The sequence below is a fragment of the Fundulus heteroclitus genome, unplaced genomic scaffold, assembly GCF_011125445.2.
Source record: "Fundulus heteroclitus isolate FHET01 unplaced genomic scaffold, MU-UCD_Fhet_4.1 scaffold_36, whole genome shotgun sequence".
Lineage (NCBI taxonomy): Eukaryota > Metazoa > Chordata > Actinopteri > Cyprinodontiformes > Fundulidae > Fundulus > Fundulus heteroclitus.
This window is the reverse complement of record NW_023396770.1, coordinates 1472772-1494616: the sequence shown is the minus strand read 5'-3', so window position 1 is coordinate 1494616 and position 21845 is coordinate 1472772. Positions and strand designations below refer to the sequence as shown.

At 44.8% G+C, this 21845-nt stretch overlaps 1 protein-coding gene across 3 annotated transcripts in view; it reads left to right on the top strand.

The window, feature by feature from the left end:
- The first annotated feature begins 8122 nt into the window (after positions 1-8122).
- cdc42bpb (CDC42 binding protein kinase beta (DMPK-like)) overlaps positions 8123-21845 on the top strand; it is a 33019-nt gene continuing 19296 nt past the window's right edge. For 2 of the 3 annotated variants that reach the window (XM_036130576.1, XM_036130575.1), the window contains exons 1-9: positions 8123-8861; positions 11528-11619; positions 15712-15795; positions 15877-15972; positions 16978-17126; positions 17232-17325; positions 18715-18915; positions 20004-20252; positions 20326-20569. In XM_036130576.1, the coding sequence (XP_035986469.1) occupies positions 8693-8861; positions 11528-11619; positions 15712-15795; positions 15877-15972; positions 16978-17126; positions 17232-17325; positions 18715-18915; positions 20004-20252; positions 20326-20569 (1378 nt within the window). In that variant the 5' untranslated portion in view covers positions 8123-8692. The remainder of the gene's footprint in view (positions 8862-11527; positions 11620-15711; positions 15796-15876; positions 15973-16977; positions 17127-17231; positions 17326-18714; positions 18916-20003; positions 20253-20325; positions 20570-21845) is intronic. The other variant, XM_036130577.1, reaches the window with a different exon arrangement.

The window sequence follows — 21845 nt, the reverse complement described above, 5'->3', positions numbered from 1 at the left end:
CATTGGCTTCCTGTTAAATCAAGAATAGAATTTAAAATTCTTCTTCTAACGTATAAAGCCCTTAATAATCAAGCTCCATCATATATCAGAGCTCTGATTACCCCGTATGTTCCTAACAGAGCACTTCGCTCTCAGACTGCAGGTCTGCTGGTGGTTCCTAGAGTCTCTAAAAGTAGAATGGGAGGCAGATGCTTTAGCTATCAGGCTCCTCTCCTGTGGAACCAACTCCCAGTTTTGGTCCGTGAGGCAGACACCCTGTCTACTTTTAAGACTAATCTTAAAACTTTCCTTTGTGACAAAGCTTCTAGTCAGAGTGGCTCATGTTACCCTGAGCTACCTCTATAGTTATGCTGCTATAGGCTTAGGCTGCTGGAGGACATCAGGGTCTATTTCTCTCACTCTGCTGAGTTCTCCTACTGCTCTCCAATTTGTTGTTATTTCAGCTTTTAACTTTTTGTTCTCTTATTTTATTTGGGATAACACAGATTAATGAATTTCAATTCAGTTTTATTCATATACCACCGAATCACATCACATCACCTCAAGTCTCTTTCCAAAGTCAGTCTCCATCAGATCCTCCAGGTTGGTGAGAAAGTTTCCTCTCTAAGGAAACCCAGCAGGTTGCATCAAGTCTCTCCAAGCAGCATTCACTCCTCCTGAAAGAGCGTAGAGCCACAGTGGACAGTCGTCTGCATTGTTGATGGCTTTGCAGCAATCCCTCATACTGAGCATGCATGAAGTGACAGTGGCTTCCTTCATGCTGACCTCTTCCACGCAGTGACCGGCGTTGACTGTCAGTAAATCTCCACTGACTACTTTACATCGGATCAAAGTCTAACCGTTAGTCCCATGAAACGATAGAATAAGATATTTACAAAAATGATTTTCGGAGGTACTGTATTGAACACAGAATGGAATATTTTAAGCATTTGTTTGTTTTTTTAGTTTTAGCATTGCTGCAGGGATTCATGCAGAACGAGCCCAGATACTGGAACCTTAAATCAGTGATGTCCGTTCCTGGTCCTGGGGGGAAGCTGCAGCATCTTATGGGTGTAACCATGTAACCAGGCAAAGCTGAGAAACATCCTGGACTCGATACCACAGCTGTGGAATCTGTCGGCCGCTGCTTTCATCGAACCAGATGAAGTTTTCTGAGGTAATCCAGGTGTGTTTGGCCTGAAGAATCAGTGGAAAGGGTTCTGCAGTAAACGGGACAACGTGTCTTTGTCATCTGGACCGGATCACCACAGGAAGCAGCCTGTCGGTTCTTACTGGAGGTGAAAAGCGTGATTAGAACCACAGACACTGAGGAATCCTCGTCCTTCAGCTCATAACACGACTCCACAGTTAGATCATAACAGGGCCTGGTTTTAATTAAACAAAGAAGTCACAGTTTAATGTAGTAATCGGCTAACAACCTTCCAGAACCAACGCAGGTAAATAACAGAGACGCCTGCAAACAGACATCAGTGAATTGAACCTATTCAATGAAAGATTTGTTGTTTTTAAATGATTCAGTTCAGTCTGCGCTGATCTTATCTTTAACCATGAAGCATCTGTCGTGCTTCAGTGTTAAAATATTAAGTGCTGCAGAGTGATGACATCGCAGTTTCATTTTATGGTGACAAATGATCAAAGGCTTGCTCTGAAAACGAATCCATAGAAACGTTTTATCTGCTTGAGGCAGAACGTAGTATTTATGCCTGAATGATTTCCTTCATTAAGGGAAAATACGTTACATAAACCAACCTGTTTAAATCATTAATTAGCTTCAGTTTTTGTAAAGCAGAGTGAAGGAGCCAAACTCAGCTGTGATCACTATCAGAGACGTAGAAGAAACCAAGAAATCCTTTCAAACAGCAGGAAGTGAGATGAAAGATTTTAAAAGCAACACCTTTCAGCCCAGAAATAGATGCAAAGACTCTATGATGAAAAATCTGCTGCTCTAACTCTACGAAGGGTCTTTTTATACGACAGTAGACTGTTTTTCCAGATTAGGCAGGATTCCTCTAGATGGTAGAGCGCCATTTTCTCTCAGGTTTCCTAACATTGTGCTTCAAAGAACGCAGCTCTAATGCAAAATGTCTGGAGTAGTTTTTTTCTGCCACGCAGAGTGGGTCAGGCTTCGTTCTTGGTGATGTTGAAGACTCATCGTCATTATCATCTAAAAACCATTTTTGTTTTTTATTGTTGCATAATGTAAGCATGACAACAATGCAATGTGAGAAAATATCTTGAGCGTAGTAAATGTCTTTCATAGCACCGTGTGGTAATGTGTGTCCTTCCAGCTGCTTCCTCATTCAGTAAAATAAAATAAATAAAATAATAATAATAATTAGCCGTGGAAACAGCCAGAACCAGAACCGTGTCTGCAGCTGTCACAGTTCCCCAGATCCCCGTCAGAGCGCTCCGCTATCGGCATATTTTCATCAAAATGCCCAAAACGTTCCCCGGAAAAGAAATCTGCTTATTGTCTGGAAGCCGACGTTCCTCCACGATTCGCTGGAATCCACCGCAAACAGCCTGAAGTGAACCGGGCGGTCCGACCTGACAGGCAGAAACCGGTTCTGGAGGGAGGAATTCAGAGGAGGAAAGAGCATCGTGCCAAGCACAACCAAAAGTGACCGTAGCCAAGTTGTTCAACATTATGCAGCATAATTACAGGACTAGTCTGCACTTCCAACGTAACTGGGCTGGTATGTTTGGTAGGAGTCTGGTTCCAGAGAAGGTGGAGGACTTTGGTTAGGGTGGGACAGACTGCAGGTTCCAGGGAGGTCTGGAACAGACAGACTCAGGGTGTTAAGGTCCAGTCCTCCAGGCTTCTGCAGCCTTTAAACAAACGCGCCTGATAACTGGGCCATCAGCAGGACTCTGCAGAACCGGTGTGCATGAGAAGGTCATCCAGGCGTGTCGGTCCGGGAACGTTTCTAAAAGCTGCAGGACTTCAGTTTGACACGAGTCCCTGCAGGTTCTACCTGCTCTGCACATGGACGGACATGTTTATGCTATTTACAACACAGATCCAGCTCCATGAGACTGGATTGGATCATTTTCAAGTCCTGTTAGAGAAAATGTAGGTCTAGACTTTGACTAGGCCATTCTTAGACTTAGATAACTTTATTGTTATTTTGTATAAACAGAGTGCATACAGAACGAAACTTCGTTGCATACAGTTTACAACAGTGTAAGTGATTGCAGGTGGAATAAGCAGCATTATAATATAAAGTGCAGCAGTGATCAGAATGTAAAACTACAGGAGAATAAAGACAGTATACAGAAGAATGTTCAGCCATTGTTTATGTGCAAAAAATATTGGTGCAAAAGGCTAGAATGGTGCAAAAGGGCATTATTAGTGCAAAATAATGAGCAGGGAAAATGCTGCAGAAGCTGGTGGACCTGCAGCAGAAGCTGTGGTACCTCCTGCCACAGGGCAGCAGGGAGAACAATCTATTCTAATATAGAAATGAAGATCCGCTGAGATGTTTAGATGTTTTTAAAAACCGTCTGAAGAAGCATCAGTTCGGCTTTTAGTCAAAGTTAATAACTATAATTTATTTGTGGCCTTTATTTCTTTTTTTTTAGTTATTAATTATTTATTTACAGGTATTGCATTATATATTTGATTAAATTAGCTTTTATTTTACGTAGAGATATTAGGTGGCTTAAAGCATGCCACACTTTTTATATCTGCAGAAAACATCATAACCATTTATACTGAACCAATAAAACACGCTGACGGTTCCAGTTGTGAAACTGAACAGGAAGTTCAGGGGGGGGGGTGAATAGTTTTGAAGGGACACCGGAGTTAAAAGAGGCGTTGCCAGAGAACGACTCTGCTCTGCCTGTGAAGGACGACAGATCTATGGTTAGATGATCCTGGACGGGTACCCTTCAGTCCGGTCCATGAAACTTTCCTTCACGTCGTTACTGAGCGTCTGAGCGGCAGCTGAAGGTAACACAGAGGGTTTAGCTCGTCGTTTCTCAGAGGCACAGATGGTGAGGAGGACCAGATAATAAAACCTGCTGGTAGGGAGGAAAGTCTGCAGGCCACACTGGGCAGCATAACACCAGGAAGTTTTAATTATTCTCTTCTTGACCTCAGTAAAAGAGTAAAAATGTCCTGAGGAAGCATCACAATGTGATCAGTTCAGAGGAAATTAGCATGTTTTAGCCATTTAGTTTTCAGTGAAGCACTTACTCTGAAGCTGCTGCTGTACTTTGACTAGGACTACGTCCTTTAATTCACAGGGAGTGTTTAGTTATGACACAGAAATATGGAAAAAATACTCCTGTATTTTTAACTAATTGCAACAACGAGCACCAGGGTCTGTGTTGGTGGTGAAGTGAAGGACGGGATGCAGAAGACGGACAACAGGACACGAAAATAAACTTCTTAGAACTGATTATGTTTTTTTATGAAATTCATGCAGTCACCTTAACAGAGACGAGTCCAGCTGTGTGTGATTTAAATATTTTTAACCCAAACCTTAACGATTAACGGCAACATAAAGTCTGAATCACAGTTATAGGTGATGGAACCCTTTGTAATGCAGCACCTGTTCATCGCTCTGCTCTGGCTGGGTTCCCCTCAGGTGAAGCAGAACCAGCTCAGGGATCAAAGATCAGAACCTGTGCATGTTTTTGACTCGTCGTCTGCGTTCGGCTGCCATCATGCCACCATTTCGTTGTTATCCGCCTGAGCTTCTGCAGAAATCAGACAGGCGCAGCGGTCCGACCAGTTCTGGGGCTTCAGGAATGAAGTCTGGCAACCGAGTGACGAAGAGGCTCCGACTGAACGGACTGCGATCCAAAATAATCACCCTGCAGTCACACAACTTTAATTCCCCTTTTAGGTTTAAATTACACGTTTTTGTCGACAGCAACGGGCTGCAGGGTTCATCTCTACATCAGCACTAGAGAGCTGCTTTCTGACTGTGGAGAGATTTACAACCCATACCTGGAAGCACCTGAACAGGTGACGGGTACAGACAGAGATCCTACGAGGCCCTGAGCAGAATTTATTTTAAGGGTTAAAGATGTTTGCATGTTTATAGTTTATAGTTGGGGTCAAAATGTGCTGCTATTTCATTGGTTTGAGGCCAGAAGCTCTGGGGTTCTGTCTCCCTCTAGTGGCCATTAATGGTAAAACGCACAGCATGATAAACATTTTCCATCTACACATTTTGTTTAAATTAAAATAGAAAACCTAAAACATCGTGACATTTCTGTTCAGTTAAAATGGCCTATTTTAACCCTTTTGTACAATGGTTGCCTCAGTAAAATTAAAATGTATTTAAACACACAATTAAGTTAACATGATTGGATTTATAGCTAAAATCAAATATTCTTATTTTGCATGATTCCATAACCAACATCCTTTATTTTTCGTCCCCTATGCAACATTTTTGTTTTTCCATATAAGGAAAAAATACATTATATTAGTATATTTGTTATTTTTTTAATTAAAGTCCATTTTTAAATAAAACTGCACATATTCAGGTCAGAAAAGGTGGTGATTGTGACCGCACTGCTCTATCTCAGCTTCATGTTAGTTAGCCCAGAAAGCCTGCTAACATGTCAGGGGTTTTATTTTCCATTGATATTTACCACATTGAATCTGTTTAAAAGATTTGGACAGTTTATAGATTTAATTTTTTTACAGTCCAAATCTTAAAACAAACAATGGAATTTCTCTACTGTATGAAAGATATCTGCATGAAATAAATAACAGACTAAATAATAGTAGAGTTAAGCATTTGTGTACTTGTTAAATAAAACCGCAAATAAAACTTTTTTTATACAATTAAAAAACATGGACCAATATCTGGAAAATGCATAAGATCAAAAACTGAAAAATTAAGAATTAAATAGATATAAATGTCAATTATATAAATAAGTATATAATTGAGTGTCAATAATACTTTGTGGCTTAAAATAGATTTACTGTAAACCTAAAAAACAACAACAAGCGACGCTCCTTGTTTGCTTATTTGTTCAGATGATGTCACATGATGATGTCAGTGTGTGTGTGTGTGTGTGTGCGTGTGTGTGTGTGTGTGTGTGTGTGTGTGTGTGTGTGTGTGTGTGTGTGTGTGTGTGTGTGTGTGTGTGTACCAGTCTCTCCCAGCTCTTGTCAATCACCACATGACGTCATGTATCTGGAGCGTTTCCGGTGCAGGAGGGCGGGGCATGCGCGTTCTTTTGGGAGAGACGCACAGATACGTGAAGCACCCAAACAACAGCAGGAACCAACTTCCGCCTACTGGATTTAAGCCTTCAGAATAAGAGCACTAGACATGGCGCAACATTTTTGTGCACCCGGAGTAAAAAACAAAACAATCTTTTCTATATATCATAGTGACTTTTTATGATCTACACGTGTGTTTATCTGCTATTTATTATTTATAAAAACATTTGTCAGAAAGTCGGCGCTGGCAGTGTTAAATCAATGAAACCAATCAGAGAGGTTCCACCAGGATATTGTCTCGGTTGTTTGTTGTTTCCTGACACATTTAATCACATTTTCTGGAATTTATTACCACACCGATGGGGAAGAGCCAAAAATGAGGCGAATAGACTTTTTAGCCATGACTATAGGTGACTGCATACTGTCCAGATTAGGGAGTCTAAAGTGTGGCCTCCGACTGTAGCTCAGGAGTAGCATAAATGTAACCGCCCAGTGGATGGAATTGAAAGAATTGACACTTTTAGAGATTTTTTTTAGAAAGATATTTCCAATAATAAATACATTTTCTTAAATGGAACGTCCTAGTTTTTTGGAAATAGATTATAGAAGCATTTAACCCAGCTTTAATGAAATGGTAGGGTGGATCTTCAGCATTTTCTCGTATGGAGTGATGTATTTAGGTGAAAGCTAAATTAGAGGCCCGTCTCAGAGTGACGTTACCACTGGAAGTTTCGTCCTCTGAGGAAAACTGACGAAAGAGAATCAGGTTTGATGTTACGAGACTCAGAACAATATGTATTGGTAAAGTTTACCCTGTTTGAGGAACTGTGCACCTTTTTTCTATTAAGAGAAACATTTATGACCCTTCTATGAAGCTACAAAAAGTGTTTCTACATTGTTTCATTAAAATGTTAGGTTTTTAATATATTGCTGAGGAGATTGCAAAGCACACGAGTCACAATCAAATTATTTTGTGTTTTTTTATCACAGGGAAAAACGTATTATGGCTCTGGAATACTTTCAACTTGGTCATTTTGGGCCATTTACAGAAAGTTTATGCACCACTGGTCTAACACACAAACACATTGATGTAAAACTAAAATGTATCCGATATAAAACAAGCTCCTTCATGACAATAGAGCTAAAGAATGGAGAATAATAGTTTAAAACTTGTTTAAATGAGGGGTAAAAAGATAAAAAAAAAAAAATGTAAACCTTACAGGGTTACTGTGAATATTTGCCATCTGGTTTAGGCATGACATGGTGTCTAAAACCTGAGAAGAACCCTTAAACCGATCTTTGTAAAAAGTAAACAATTAAAAACCAAAATTCTTATCTTTAAAAGTGTCTGTGAGTTTTACTTTGGCAAGCTAACAAAATAATCTTTCTCATCCTTGGATTGGATCCATTAACGTAGAACCTCAATGTGCAATAATCTACTTATTGAAAACTTGAGACTTTAATTTTGTGTAAGAGCTTTATTTTTGAAGGGATAACATCTCGTTTCAATCCCCCAGTTAATTTAATAATATTAACCCTAGAAGACTATGGAACATCCAGGCTTTTATTTAGAAAAGTATAGCTTTATCTTGAAGGTGCAACATAATCTCTTTTACTGGCCTGATTGAGTTTAATCAGTAATATGGATCATACATTTGCAGGAACCTGCTAAATTTAATGTAATATTTTATTTTTATGGGGTATGGTCAAGCTTTATTTTGGGGGGGAAAAAACATGCCCAGATGCAACGTTTAATTTGAAGAGCTCTAATAAACTTTATCATATGTCCCTAAAATAATTTATTGTGTCTGTATTTAACAGTAGAACAAGTTGCGCTGAACGCGATTTCTGCTTGGGCCCCAGAGGCCAAGAAGCAGCAGCTGAGGTGCTTTTATTGTGAAGCGCCTCTGACCGGAAGTGGCGCTCATTCCTTAGTCTTGCTCTGGATGAGCCGACCTGGATTCAGCCATATTCCCACTGATCAGCCACACCGGCAGGCGCCTCAAACTGGCCCAAAAAACGGCCGTGGACTCCCGGTACGCAGACGCCCGGTTCTGACGGACGCCCCTACGGTTCACCCGGACCGGCTCCGGACCTCCTGGATCTTTCCACCGGGCCGACAGAGCGACCTGCGGGCATGGAGTCGCGGCGGTCAGCCTGAGAGTCGACGCTCCTTCCAGACGGTTTCCGAGAGGAAAGTCCAGATTTACCGGATTAAAAACCGATGCGCGGCGCGGACGGCCGCGGGCCCGCTGGCTGCTCGACCCACGACGCGACGCGGCGGCCGTAGCGGAGCCGAGTTCGGCCCGAACCCAGCGGAACCCGCGGCGGCTCAAAATGTCGGGAATGTTTTCCCGGAGCTAACGGGCTAGCTGCTGCTAGCAGCCTCGGCCGGAAGCGGAGCCTCGGCGGCGGCGGCGGCGGCGGCGCGCGCACTCGGCCAGCGGGGCGGACGGCGAACGGCGGCGGTCTCACCGGGAAGGAGGAGCGGCTGAGCCCGGCGGGATGTCGGCCCAGGAGCGGCTGCGGCGGCTGGAGGAGCTGCTGCTGGAGCAGCAGGAGGCGGGCTGCCTGAGCGTGGAGGCGCTGCTGGACCTGCTGCTCTGCCTCTACTCGGAATGCTCCAACTCCCCGCTGAAGAGGGAGAAGCACGTCACCGACTTCCTCAACTGGGGTAAGAACCGACACCAGAACCAGAACCGGACCGGACCGGACCGGGCCGGGGGAGGGGGCCGGACCGGGAATGGCCGACCGGGGGAGGGGTAAAGGGGGGGTGGGGGTGTCTGATGCAGGATGCGTCGGTTCCGGAGTGATCCGGTCAGGGTTCTGCTGGGCCAGAACTGTTCTGGAGGCCCGAACCCGTCCGGGATCCCCGGTGGACCGCTGACGGGTTCGGCTGGGAAACGTCAGGGAAACATCCCGGGACTCCATGGGTGTGGTCCTGGGAGAGAGGAGGGGGGACATGGGTCCAGAACCGGGCTCTATCCGAACCTCTGATGCTGGATCTAACCCACCGGACCCACAGAGGAAGTTCTGGGTTCTACAGGTGGAGGTCCGGGCTTCGCCTCAGGTAGATCCGGAACCGTTGGACCCACCTGGAGGAGATGACCGCAGAGAGCATTCACAGGTCCAGTAGGTGGAGATGGTCCGGTCCGGTCAGGGTTCTGGCCGGCTTTATGCTCTAGTGGTTCTGATTCTGAGGCCGGTACCGGGTTGTTCTGCCGGCTCCAGGGTCTAGAACCCCGACAGACGACCAGAATGTTCTGCATCAAAGCGTCCGGTTCTGATTTCTGTTTACCAGGAAAGACTCATCTCAGAACCTGCTGCGACCCGGTTGGCTTTGAAACCAGAGAACGGGTGTTTTGCTCTGCCGATCCGTCAGCGGTCCGGTTCTGGCCTCAGAGGTCCGGTTCTGACCTCCGGCTGGTTGATCGGTGCCCGGACCCGTGAGATCCATTTCTTATTAAAACCCTCCAGGTGTGTCCAGGTAGCCGTGGTTCTGCTTCGGCCCGACTTTCCACGCAGAGCTGAGGCTGCAGCTGCTGGCTGGCCCAGTTTGGCCTGGCCCACTTTGGCCTGGCCCAGTTTGGCCTGGTTCTGTCTGTCCTGATTTAAATGACCTGGATCCAGGAGCTGCAGAAGCCTCGGCTGTTTCATCGGGCTCTGACTACTTCCTGGTCGGGTTAAGCTGTTAGGATGCAGCAGAACATCACGCTCAGGGGGTTCTGAGATGTTCTGGTTCCTCCAAAGTGGGCCAACGATTAGACGCACATCTGCAGAAACCTTTAACGACAGGTTAACATTTATTCTGCATTTTGTCCACGCAGGATTACAATTATTCAGTTAAGTTTTATTTTTATAGCAACAATTAATAGAACAAGGCTCGTTACAGTCAATCAGGTCCAGCAGAACCAGAACCAGAACCAGGCTCAGTGTGAACGCTCATCTGCCTCCACCCACTGGGGCTTAGAGAAGACAGAGCAGAGACACAGAAAGCTCAGAAGCTCACAATGACCCAGGAGTACTTTCTATGGTAGAGAAGACAGAGCAGAGACACAGAAAGCTCAGAAGCTCACAATGACCCAGGAGTACTTTCTATGTTAGATGGTAATAGAGGATGATCTGCCTCCCCTGATGATGTCACAGCTAACAGAACACCAGACCAGGTGTACCTTCTATGAAGAGAAAAATGACAGAGAACAAAAAGTTAAAAGCTGAAATAACAACAAACAATGCAGATTGGAGAGCAGTAGGAGAACTCAGCAGAGAGAGAGAGAAATAGACCCTGATGTCCTCCAGCAGCCTAAGCCTATAGCAGCATAACTATAGAGGTAGCTCAGAGTAACATGAGCCACTCTGACTAGAAGCTTTGTCACAAAGGAAAGTTTTAACATTAGTCTTAAAAGTAGACGGGGTGTCTGCCTCACGGACCAAAACTGGGAGTTGGTTCCACAGGAGAGGAGCCTGATAGCTAAAGGATCTGCCTCCCATTCTACTTTTAGAGACTCTAGGAACCACCAGCAGACCTGCAGTCTGAGAGCGAAGTGCTCTGTTAGGAACATACGGGGTAATCAGAGCTCTGATATATGATGGAGCTTGATTATTAAGGGATTTATACGTTAGAAGGAGAATTTTAAATTCTATTCTTGATTTAACAGGAAGCCAATGAAGGGAAGCTAAAACAGGAGAAATATGATCCCTCTTGTTGATTTTCATCAGAACTCTTGCTGCAGCATTTTGGATCAGCTGAAGGCTTTGAACTGCATTTTGTGGACTTCCTGATAGTAAAGAATTACAATAGTCCAGCCTTGAAGTAACAAATGCATGGACTAGTTTTTCAGCATCACTCCTGGACAGAATGTTTCTAATTTGGCGATATTCCTGAGGTGAAAAAAGGAAACTCTGGAAACCTGTTTAATATGGGATTTAAATGACATGTCTTGGTCAAAAATAACACCAAGATTTTTAACTTTATTACCAGAGGCCAGGTTAATGCCACCCAGATTAAACGACTGATCTGGATGTAAATTATAAACGTCACCCTGGCTGCTGTCAGCTCTTCGTGGCCGTAACGGCTTCCTGCCTTCTGAGTGGGGCGGCGGTTCCGCTCACTCATCAGAACCTGGACCAGATTAGACAGGGGGGTCCACTGGGTTCCTGGGGGGTCCATTGGGTTCCTGGGGGTCTGCCCGGTCCTGGGTCCGGTTCCCGGGCCTCTGCTGTGAGGCGTTTTCTATTCTGGTCCGTCCTCCATGGTGTGACCCAGATAAATCTGATCCCAGATCAGCTGCGGTAAAAACGTCGATGTGAGACCTCTGTCCGTCTGTCCTGTCTCTGCAGTGAAGCCGTTCACCAGCAGGGTGAAGGACATGCGGCTGAAGAGAGACGACTTCGAGATGCTGAAGGTGATTGGACGAGGAGCCTTCGGCGAGGTAAGACCTGGACTGGCTCACGGCGCTCCTCTTCCTCTTCCTCTTCTGTCCTTCCTTCCTTCACTTCCTCACAACCTTCCTCTCCTTCCTATGGCCTTCCTCCCTCCCTCCTTTCCTACTTAGTCCCTCATCTTGCCTCACTTCCTTCCTTTTGTCCTTCCTTTCCTTCACTGTAGGGCTGGGCGATATGGACTAAAAAATAAATCTCTGATTTTATCATACCAAATCCAATTAATCGATTTTTTTTTTTTTCCTCCTTTTTGTTTCATAAAAAGAAATTAAAGAAATTATTTTAAAACCTTGCTTTTTATGTCAAGCATTATCAGGGAGTTGACCTGAATTCAAAGTACAACTAAAAACAAGCTGTGAAACATGCTTGTAAAACAAGATGGCAGCCGTGCCATTATAAACAATGAAAATATAACAAAACATTTGCTGCTAGTGGTATTACACATTGAGCTAAGAACAGGCTTCACTGCACTTGTGAACTTCAAACTAAGTTAAAAAAAAGTAAATAAGTAAATGAAGTACCTCGTATTATGGTTAAAAAAAAGTTTCCACTTAACAATATTTTGACAATAATTTTGCCTAAACATATATTCAGCATCACATGCTGTTCTCTTCATGGAAACCCAATGAGTGTATTGGCAAAATAAAATCCAGATTTTCCAAAAATGAAATCTTAAAGAATTGTAAATTTGAATTAATCGATTAAATCGATTTATCGCCCAGCTCTACTTCACTGTGTCCTTGTTTCCTAGCGTTGCCTTCATGCGTTTCAGATAAAAGCTTTGTTTCGGCCATCTTTGTTGTTACTAAACACTCCAGTGGCGCTGTGAGGCGGGCAGAACCCGTCCGCCCGCATCAGAACCTGAGACCCGGCGAAGCAGAGGTTCTGGTACTCTGGGTCAGAGGAAAAGGTTCTTTCAGCCTGGTACCGTCTCAGCCCGGTACTGTGAACGCTTCTAAGGAGGACACTAGAACCCGGGTCACACGGTACCGTCAAGCTGTCGCCAGAATCTCTCAGCCACTCCGATTAAAGCCCGGCTGAAAAATGTCGAGGGCTTTATCTTTAACTGGAGAGGTTCTGATTGGGCTCGGCGCCGTTGTTCGAGTTGAATGGGCTTAAAACTGGGCAGAACCTTTTGGATCCAGGCTGGGTTTCTAATCAGAACCTGCGCTGTTGCACATCTAAAAGTCCTGGGAACCAGATGGTGGAACCCTGTGTGGGGGGGGCCGCATCAGAACCCGGGTCCATGTTCTGCTGGTTCTGCTGGTCGGGTTGGTGGATGAACTGTTTGTTCTGGGCTGCGGTTCTGTCGGCGAGCAGCTCCCAGGCCCGTGTTCTGATGACGGAACCGCAGAACCGGCGCCTGCTGGAAGTTAGAACCCGCCCAGAAGGAGCGATAAACGGCTGCTGCTGTGATTTTCACTAAAACGATCAGAGTGATCCATCTGTCAGATTAAACCAGCTCCATTCTGATCGCTAATGAGTTTCCTCGGCGTCTAATTTGCATTTTTGTTCCTATATTTGGGATCCAGGCTGTAGGAAAGCCTTTATCCAGCACAGAAAAGTTATTAAAATATTGATTAGGCGTGTTAGGAACCAAAAAGTACCTTCTTTTTTTTTAATAAAATGATTTATGAATTTTAATACATTGCTTGAATCCACGCTCCATAAAGCAAACTGTACCAAAGAGACATCAGAGGGATTTCACCCATAATTACGATTTAATTTAGATTTTTCTCTGCATTAACCAGAAGCAGCAAAATGACCTGCAGATAAAGGTGACTAAAACAAGACATTTAGGTGTTTTTATTAATCAGAATATTATTAATTATTAGAATAACGTCCTTGTTGAACATAAAGTGCAGCCAACAAACAAGTCTATGTATTAAACAGTTTAACCAGAACTTAATGCTACGGAGAGATTCCTGAAAGTTTCTGGTAAAAACTATGATTATATAAACTCTAAAACAAATAATAAAACTAGATTAGCCCACAGCTGTGACTCTCTTTCCTTCCATGTGGAGCAAAAAGACTTTAAACATTTTAACGACACCTAAAGTCTGATCCAATAATTGTTACGTAGCCAAAAACTGCAGAACAAAAAAAAACAGTGAATATATATCAGATGTGATTAATTGCTCAGCCCTAACGAGGTAAATGAGTGAAGCTGTGTGTGAATCAAATTCAGGGAATTATTTTGGTGCAGCAGTTTCAGAGACAAAAAGACGACTTTAAAATGTATATTTAGGAGGCAGCAGCTGTGGCGGCGCGCCTGTGAGACGGCGCTGAGGGAAGCAGGAAATCTAGCGGCAGCTCTCGCCGCTGCCTCCGTTCAGCGACTCCAGAACGATTTTCGCTAAAGTCGCCGTTAAAACAGAAAATGATGCTAAAAGTCGCTTTTTGACACAAATTTACTAGAAGAGTCTGAAAAGTTGCTAAATATAGCAACAAAGATGCTAAATGGGCCACACTGCAGTTTTCCTCTTCTCCTGCAGACAGGAAGGAGCCGGTCCTTCAAAATAAAGTACATTTGAACTTTTCATGATATTTAAATTCATTTTAAACTCTGATTAGTGTAGAAAACTTAATTCTGAAGGTGTGGCGGCTTTTATCAGCCGTGGCCCCTGTGAGGCGGCCGGGGGGAACCACTAGAACCTCTGGCCGGGTTCTACTGGGTCATGGAGTCGTGTTGCTGTGCAGCCAGTCAGGAGCTGCAGGTCAGCAGGATGTTTGTAGGTTGATGGGGGGGGGGGGTTCTGCAGGAAGTGCATCCTCTGCTGGGCCATTGTTAACTCTGCAGGCAGCAGGCCGGTTCTGGTTCTGGTCCGGTTTCATGGACTGGTGTTTCCTGCAGAGGGATGCGGGTACCTGTGAGCGTTCTGCGGTTCTGCAGCAGCTCCTCTGGGTTTGATTTGGATTTCGTTCAAGAATTCCTGCGAGTAGGAAGGATGCGGAGCAGGATGTGGGTTTCCTGGACTTCCTGTTCAGAGCCGAGGCTGCTGGGAGCTCCTCTGCTGCCGCGCGCGCCGTTGTGCAACCGGCTGAGCCTTCTGCTGCGTCGCCCACATACCAGAGGAAAGGTGTGCCGCGGCCACACCTGTGCGCCGCCTCAGGACTCAGCCGCGCTCACAGAGCCGGTGGAGAACACCGTGTCCCCACAGACCTGCTGCTGGGCTCAGAGCTCAGAGCGGGCGTGTCCGGCTGCAGGAGCCGTCCTGAGCCGCCGTGGGCAGGTGTTCCAGGTGTTACAGGTGTGGCTGCCTTTGTTCACTGAAACACGTCTTAAAGGTGCAGCACACCTGCTCTGGGAGCTCAGCAGTTCACATTCACGACCGAATGCGTCCGAAGAATTTACCTCCAACACAAAGTCACCAGTAATAGAAGCAAAGAGGCTCAATCTGAAAAGTGCGGAGTGCATTTCTAATGCGCATCTCTGACTCTGCTCCCAGGAGTAAGATCCAGTTGAGCCGGTTCCCTCTCAGAAAACTCCCCTGATCAGGAACCAGAGTCCAGCCGTTCTGGAGAGAACGCGCTAGAACACGGGAGAACACGCTGCCCTGCGTGTTTGGCGTGTTTCCCTCCTTTAACACGCCTGACTGCAGCTCAGCTAAAGCCCGTCAGCCGGCAAACATCCAGAACACGCAGGGCGGCGTGCCGGAAAACACCAGAGCAGGAGGCTCTGGAGGAGCTGCACCTTAGAGCGACTCCTGGTTCTGGTGGGTTGCAGCGTGAAGGAGACGTGGAACGGCGTTCTCTGCCCAGACGGCCCTGAAACACGGCGGTGGCAGCATCATGCTGCGGGCCAGCTGGGCGGAGCTAAAAACAGAACGCTCCTGCCTTCCTGTTGGTGTTTTTTTTTTACAGCTTCCAGCTTTATAAACCTGCAGAAAACCCTAAACTCAGCCTCAAACGTAGTAAATCTAAGCCTGGGAAGAGTCTTAGCGCCCTGACAGGCGTGTTCAGGACCCAGCGGGCGTCCTCTGCCTGCCCGCGCTTTAACAACGTTTAAAGTGATAAAAGCCTTCAGGACAAACGTGTCCACCTGCTGACGGCGCCGCTGCTGTCTCCGTCCGTCCCTGCAGGTCGCCGTGGTGAAGATGAAGAACACGGAGCGGGTCTATGCCATGAAGATCCTCAACAAGTGGGAGATGCTGAAGAGGGCTGAGGTGAGTGCCACGCCCGTCCTCGTCACGCTACACGTGACGGCGGCGTGTCGCTGGCGTGTCGCTGACGTGTTCTCTGTGCAGACGGCGTGTTTCCGGGAGGAGCGGGACGTCCTGGTGAAAGGGGACAGCCAGTGGATCACCACGCTGCACTACGCCTTCCAGGACGACAACTTCCTGGTTGGTCCTGCGTGTTTTTAGGCGTCCGTGTCACCGCCTGATCCGTTCCATCGGCTCATTTACAAAATAACTTCCTGGTCGGCAAAAAATAATGTAATTATCGAACTGAAAATTCTTATTTCTATACTTAAATCATTAAAGAATTCTGAACTATATCGTACAGAAAATATTGAAGACTTTTCTGGAAGAAATTGATGCGTTTTGCATTTTATTCATTGTATTGCTTGACGTCATCATCAGATATGCTCAGAAGTCCAGGAAGATTTTATTGCGTAACGTTTATCTGATGAATTCATCTATTAGTTTTATTATTTGTTCAAACAAGATTGAAAAAAATTTTTCATCCTTTTTTAATTATAAGGTGAATTTTGTTATACATATAATCTTGTACTAAACATTTGTTTTATTAGAAAGTTAAAATTATCGATTGGGATTTTTGTGCCCTCTGGTGGACACATCGTGAACTAGAGAAGATCTCGTCATTATAGCAGCAGCATTGTTTTTTTTACAAAAACCGAAAGCCATTATTAAAATACACTTATTAAGCACAAAATACATACATATGCAAATCAAACAAATTATAAAAAAAAACCTGAAGAATATTCTAAATCAAATACTTTTGATTATAGCCTTGTGTTTATAGCTGGGTTTTCTATGTACTTTAACAAATGGTTTCTATATTTTTATTTTCCTAACCCCGACTGGGAAACATTTTTGCTATAAAGAAAGCAAAAAAACTATGTATTTTTATGTATTTCTGTTGTTTTAGAATATGCATTACTGACGCAAATGCAAAGATATACAAAAAGAAACCCCCGCCTCGAAAAAATACAAAAGAATAAAAAAATAAGGAAAACTAAATATTGCCTACCAGAAGTTATTCTGTTTATTAATGAGCGGATGGAGCGGATGGAGCTAGCGGTACGGGTCGGGTGGTGACACGCCCTGAAGGTGTCGGTACCTGTGGGGGGGGTCTGGGTAACGCAGCGTGTTCCTGTCCTGCAGTACCTGGTCATGGACTACTACGTGGGCGGGGACCTGCTGACGCTGCTCAGCAAGTTTGAGGACCGTCTTCCTGAAGACATGGCCCGGTTCTACGTGGCGGAGATGGTTCTGGCCGTCCACTCCATCCACCAGCAGCGCTACATCCACAGGTACGCTCCACTTCTCCATTTCCCTTCTTCTTCTTCTTAAACTCGTTGAACCTGCTGCCCCCTGGTGGCGGCTCTGGTGTTCACGTGAAGTTCTTGTTCTTCCAGAGACATCAAGCCGGACAACGTCCTCCTGGACGTCAACGGCCACATCCGGCTGGCCGACTTCGGCTCCTGCCTGCGGATGATGGAGGACGGCACGGTGAGCTGCTCCCTGCAGGCGCCGCCGGGTCCAGACGTGCCGGCCGCGACGGCCGAGGCGACACGTGTAGCTCCGTTTGGGCACGAGGCAGAACAAGCGGCTCTGCAGGACGTCCAAGCGAACGATTAAATGATGCATTACAGTAAAAACAGATGTTAAAACACAGATTTATAATCTGAATCCCATCTTCAGTTTGTTCTCTGGTCAAAAAAATATTTCAGTCCAGATTCAAACACTTTCTGCTCCGGATCTGAGGAGCAAACTAGAAGCTAAATGCTGCCTCGCTGTGTTTGGTTCTGGTTCTGGTAACTCTGGGTCTGTGAAGACCTGAGCGGCAGCCATGACATGGATCTGAGACATTTAGCTGTTACCTGAGCTAAAAATAAAGGCATGCAGCAGTTTTCCTGCGTCCTGATTGGACGGGAAGCTGAGCTACTAACAGACTTTATTAACTTTCAATATTGAGTCCCATTGAGTCCAGCTGCTCTCCATCCTTGCATTATTGGGACCAAAAATGAGGATTTTAAGCTGTTTCCCTGTTATCTGCTTTAAGCAGGAGGAACAGAACGCTCACATTTTATGCTGTTGCTTAGCAACGTATTTTTAAATAGACACAAACGCTAAATTTAAACTCAACCCTTTATTCAACAAAAATGAAATGAATTTAAAAAAAGAAAAAGAGCACATGCTCACTGACCTTTGTGTAGGGGGCGGAGCTTGGTTCCTGGATCTGCGTTGTGATTGGTTGGGAGGATGTAATGATGTAATATTAACCTACACGATTGGCTAGAATGCTAAAGGGAAGGAAAACTCACTATATAGAGCTTTTTATTAACTTCTTTTTTTTTTTTTTTTTTTACGATTTAATATCGATATTCTGGCTTTCAATATTCATATACCTCCCAACCCCTAGGGGGCGTTATTACAACCGTTACTGTTCACAGCGAGGAACTGAGACAAATTTGCAGAACGGCAGATAAAATCAGACGTTTGGCACTTTCTGTGATACGTGAAATGCATTGAACTAAATGCTCTTTACTTTCCTGTTAATATATCAGTGTTCAATAAGTTGAACATAAATATAAATTTTGGCTGGTTTTGTTGATTGAATGACTTTGAGCAATAATTAGAAAGTAATAAATATGGGTATTGGAGTCAAATCAGAAAATCCGCTTCAGGTTCGGCTTTTAGGGCTGGAAGCAGAACTTCTCTGGACCCATTTACCGTAACGCGGTTTATTCGTTTAGGCTTCTGGGCTCAGCGCCGGGCCGGAACGTGAGATATTAGTGTTTGGCGTGTGTGAAAACCTTTGATAAAGAGTAAAAAGATGAAATGTTTTCTGGTTTTCTGGTTTGACGCTGACCCGGCTCCTCTCTCGGGCCGCTGCAGGTTCAGTCCTCGGTGGCGGTCGGGACGCCGGACTACATCTCCCCAGAGATCCTGCAGGCCATGGAGGACGGCATGGGCCGCTACGGCCCCGAGTGCGACTGGTGGTCTCTGGGCGTGTGCATGTACGAGATGCTGTACGGCGAGACGCCGTTCTACGCCGAGTCGCTGGTGGAGACCTACGGGAAGATCATGAACCACGAGGTGAGAGCGGCGGACCCCCCGCTGGGCGGCGCCTGGAAGACGGAGGCTCAGGAGGAAACAGGAAGTATTTTAGCCGTGCCGGGCACAGACATATATACATAGAGGCGTCACAGGGCGCAGGTTCGCACGTCAACGTCACCGCCATATTGTATGTGGCAGAAAAAAGTTGAGTTCTGTTATTGTGAACGTGGATCAGAAAAGATGCATCATTCCTGTGCAGCATGGAAATGTATTCTGGCTGATTTCACTACTTGTATCTGCCTTCTATAAACTAAAGCTGCACCATGTTGCAAAACTGGACAAACAAAAGCTGCAGAGTGGCAACACAGGCTATATATATATATATATATATATATATATATAAATATAAATATAATTTTTTTTTTTTTTTTTGTGTCTGAATGTGTTATGAATATAAGGACCAATTTGTTAAATCTAAACATTGTGGTCTCCATTATTTCATAAAACCGCGTCACATGTGAACCTTTAGGAACAGACGTTTTGGGGGAGGATTAAAGAGGTAAAATTAATAATATGAGAGAAAAAAAGTCCTAGGTCAATAAAGTAAAAATAAACAAACAAACACAAAAGTGATAATGTTATGAGAAAAACGTAAGAGAATTAAGGGGGAACATTTCCAGAATAATCACAGTTTGCAGAATTATTTCACTCCTGGAGTAATAGGGCCAGGTTAGATTATTTTTTAAATAATTTTATTCTTTAGGAGAATAAATTCAGGACAATGAAGTTAAAGGGATACGAAAATAAACTTGTAATATTACAAAAACAAAATACTACGAATACAAAGTATATTCAGAGATTAAAGTCCCTCTGATACTGTTTAAGTGACTGAGTAACTGCAGATTTGCCACATTTAAGATGGCGGACGCTCTGACGCATCGCAGCATAGGCAGAATGACGCGTCTACTTATATTATATCTACGGAGCTGCGTCTCTCCTTCCTGTAATCAGATTACTGCCGTTTCCAGGCTCCGTCTCCAGACGCTCGTCCTACTTCCTGCTTTCTAAACCGGAGCGCGTCCCTCAGTGGGCGCCTCTCGGCTCACCGCCTCCTCTCTTGCTTCCAGGAGCGCTTCCAGTTCCCCGCCCACGTCAGCGACGTCTCGGAGGACGCCAAGGACCTGATCCAGCGCCTGATCTGCTCCCGGGACCGCCGCCTCGGCCTCAACGGCATCTCCGACTTCAAGAGCCACCCGTTCTTCGCCGGCATCGACTGGGACAACATCCGCTCCGCCGAGGCGCCGTACATCCCCGACGTGTCCTCGCCCACCGACACGTCCAACTTCGACGTGGACGACGACGTGCTGAAGAACCCGGTGAGAACCCGTAACCAGAACCCGCCGTCGGTCCTCCATCAGCGGGTTCTCACGCCTCCGGTTCTGTCTGCAGGACATCGGGCCGCCGGTGTCGCACACCGGCTTCACCGGGCAGCACCTCCCCTTCGTGGGCTTCACCTTCACCACCGACAGCTGCTTCTCCGACCGCAGCGCCGTCAGCCGGGCGGCGCTGGGCGTCCGGACCGAGCCGGACGGCGGCGGCGGCGGCGGCGGGGGGGGGCAGGAGGTGGAGGCCTTCGAGAAAAGGATCCGCCGCCTGGAGCAGGAGAAGCTGGAGCTGAACCGTAAACTGCAAGGTGAGGCGAGCCCCTCAGGAGGCCGTGGGAGCCGCGCAGTGTTGTAGCCAGGGTTCCCGCAGATCCTTAAAAAGTCTTAAAAGGCATTCTGTATTATAAAACTAAGGCCTTAATTGGCATTAAAATGTCTTAAATCAATCTTTCTTAGGTCTTAAAATTGTTACCACGTCATAAATAGGATTTTATTTTTGTAATCCTTACCAAACAGTCAAATAATTGACACAATTATATCTTTTTTAATTTACTGAACGGCTCAATGTAACCATTATTGGTTCCGTCCCGATAGCGGAACCAATAAAAACTGTTGCAGCCGGACCATAGCTGTGAAAAAGAGTTGTGGTTTTTAAAACTGATTTATAGTTTATTTTAGTAGGGAACAAAACAAAGTTTGTGAATTCAGTTCAGTAGTTGTTAAAGATATATCTGTTATTTGTGTGTTTTTTAGCTTTAAACATGTCTACTGGGCCAGAAAGTAATGGTTTATGTTAAAATAAACATTTAGGTAAAGTTGTCGCAATCAGGTTTATCTTGTTTATCGTGAAGTTGGTCTTAATGTTTTATTTCAAGTGGCATTAAAAAGTATTAAAAAGTCTTGAATTTAACTTGCCTTGTGCTGTAGGAACCCTGTGTATAAAGTACTGAAATCTCAGAGTCCAGTAAAAGTATAGTTACCTCTCCAAAATATGACTTTGGTAAAAGTCCAAGTCACTGACTGAAATGTTACTTGAGTAAAAGTCTTAAAGTATCTGAAATTTCTTGTACTTAAGTATGAAAATTACAGTAAAAATAGATGTACTCAAGTAATGTAATAAAAAGTCAAAGTAAAAAATAAAACAAAGCAAATGCAGTTTGAATGACATTTTTAGATTTTGGTAAACTTTGAAAGTCAAATTCACTTGAAATAATATAAACAACCAAGTGCAGGAGAAATTTAGACCAAGTTTACACAGAAAATACAACCTTTTTGTAAGCTTTCAGTTTTCCTTCTTCAACTAAGGTCAGTGCTATGCACTTTAAAATTATACACAACCAAGTGCAGCAAAAAAGGGTGTATACTAAGAACATGGTTAAGTGATAAACCAGGCTTAGTTAACCTACAGGAAGTGGTAAACCTGCTAATAGATACACCTGCTGCAGGTATCATTTAGTTAAGAAAATTAGGACTCTCTGCTATTAGATGCTTTACCTATAACACAAGGTTAATTTAACCTAATTTACCACTGAACCAGCTTCTTATCCTGTTGGTGGTGATGAACAAACCCAGGCAAGTTCTGAC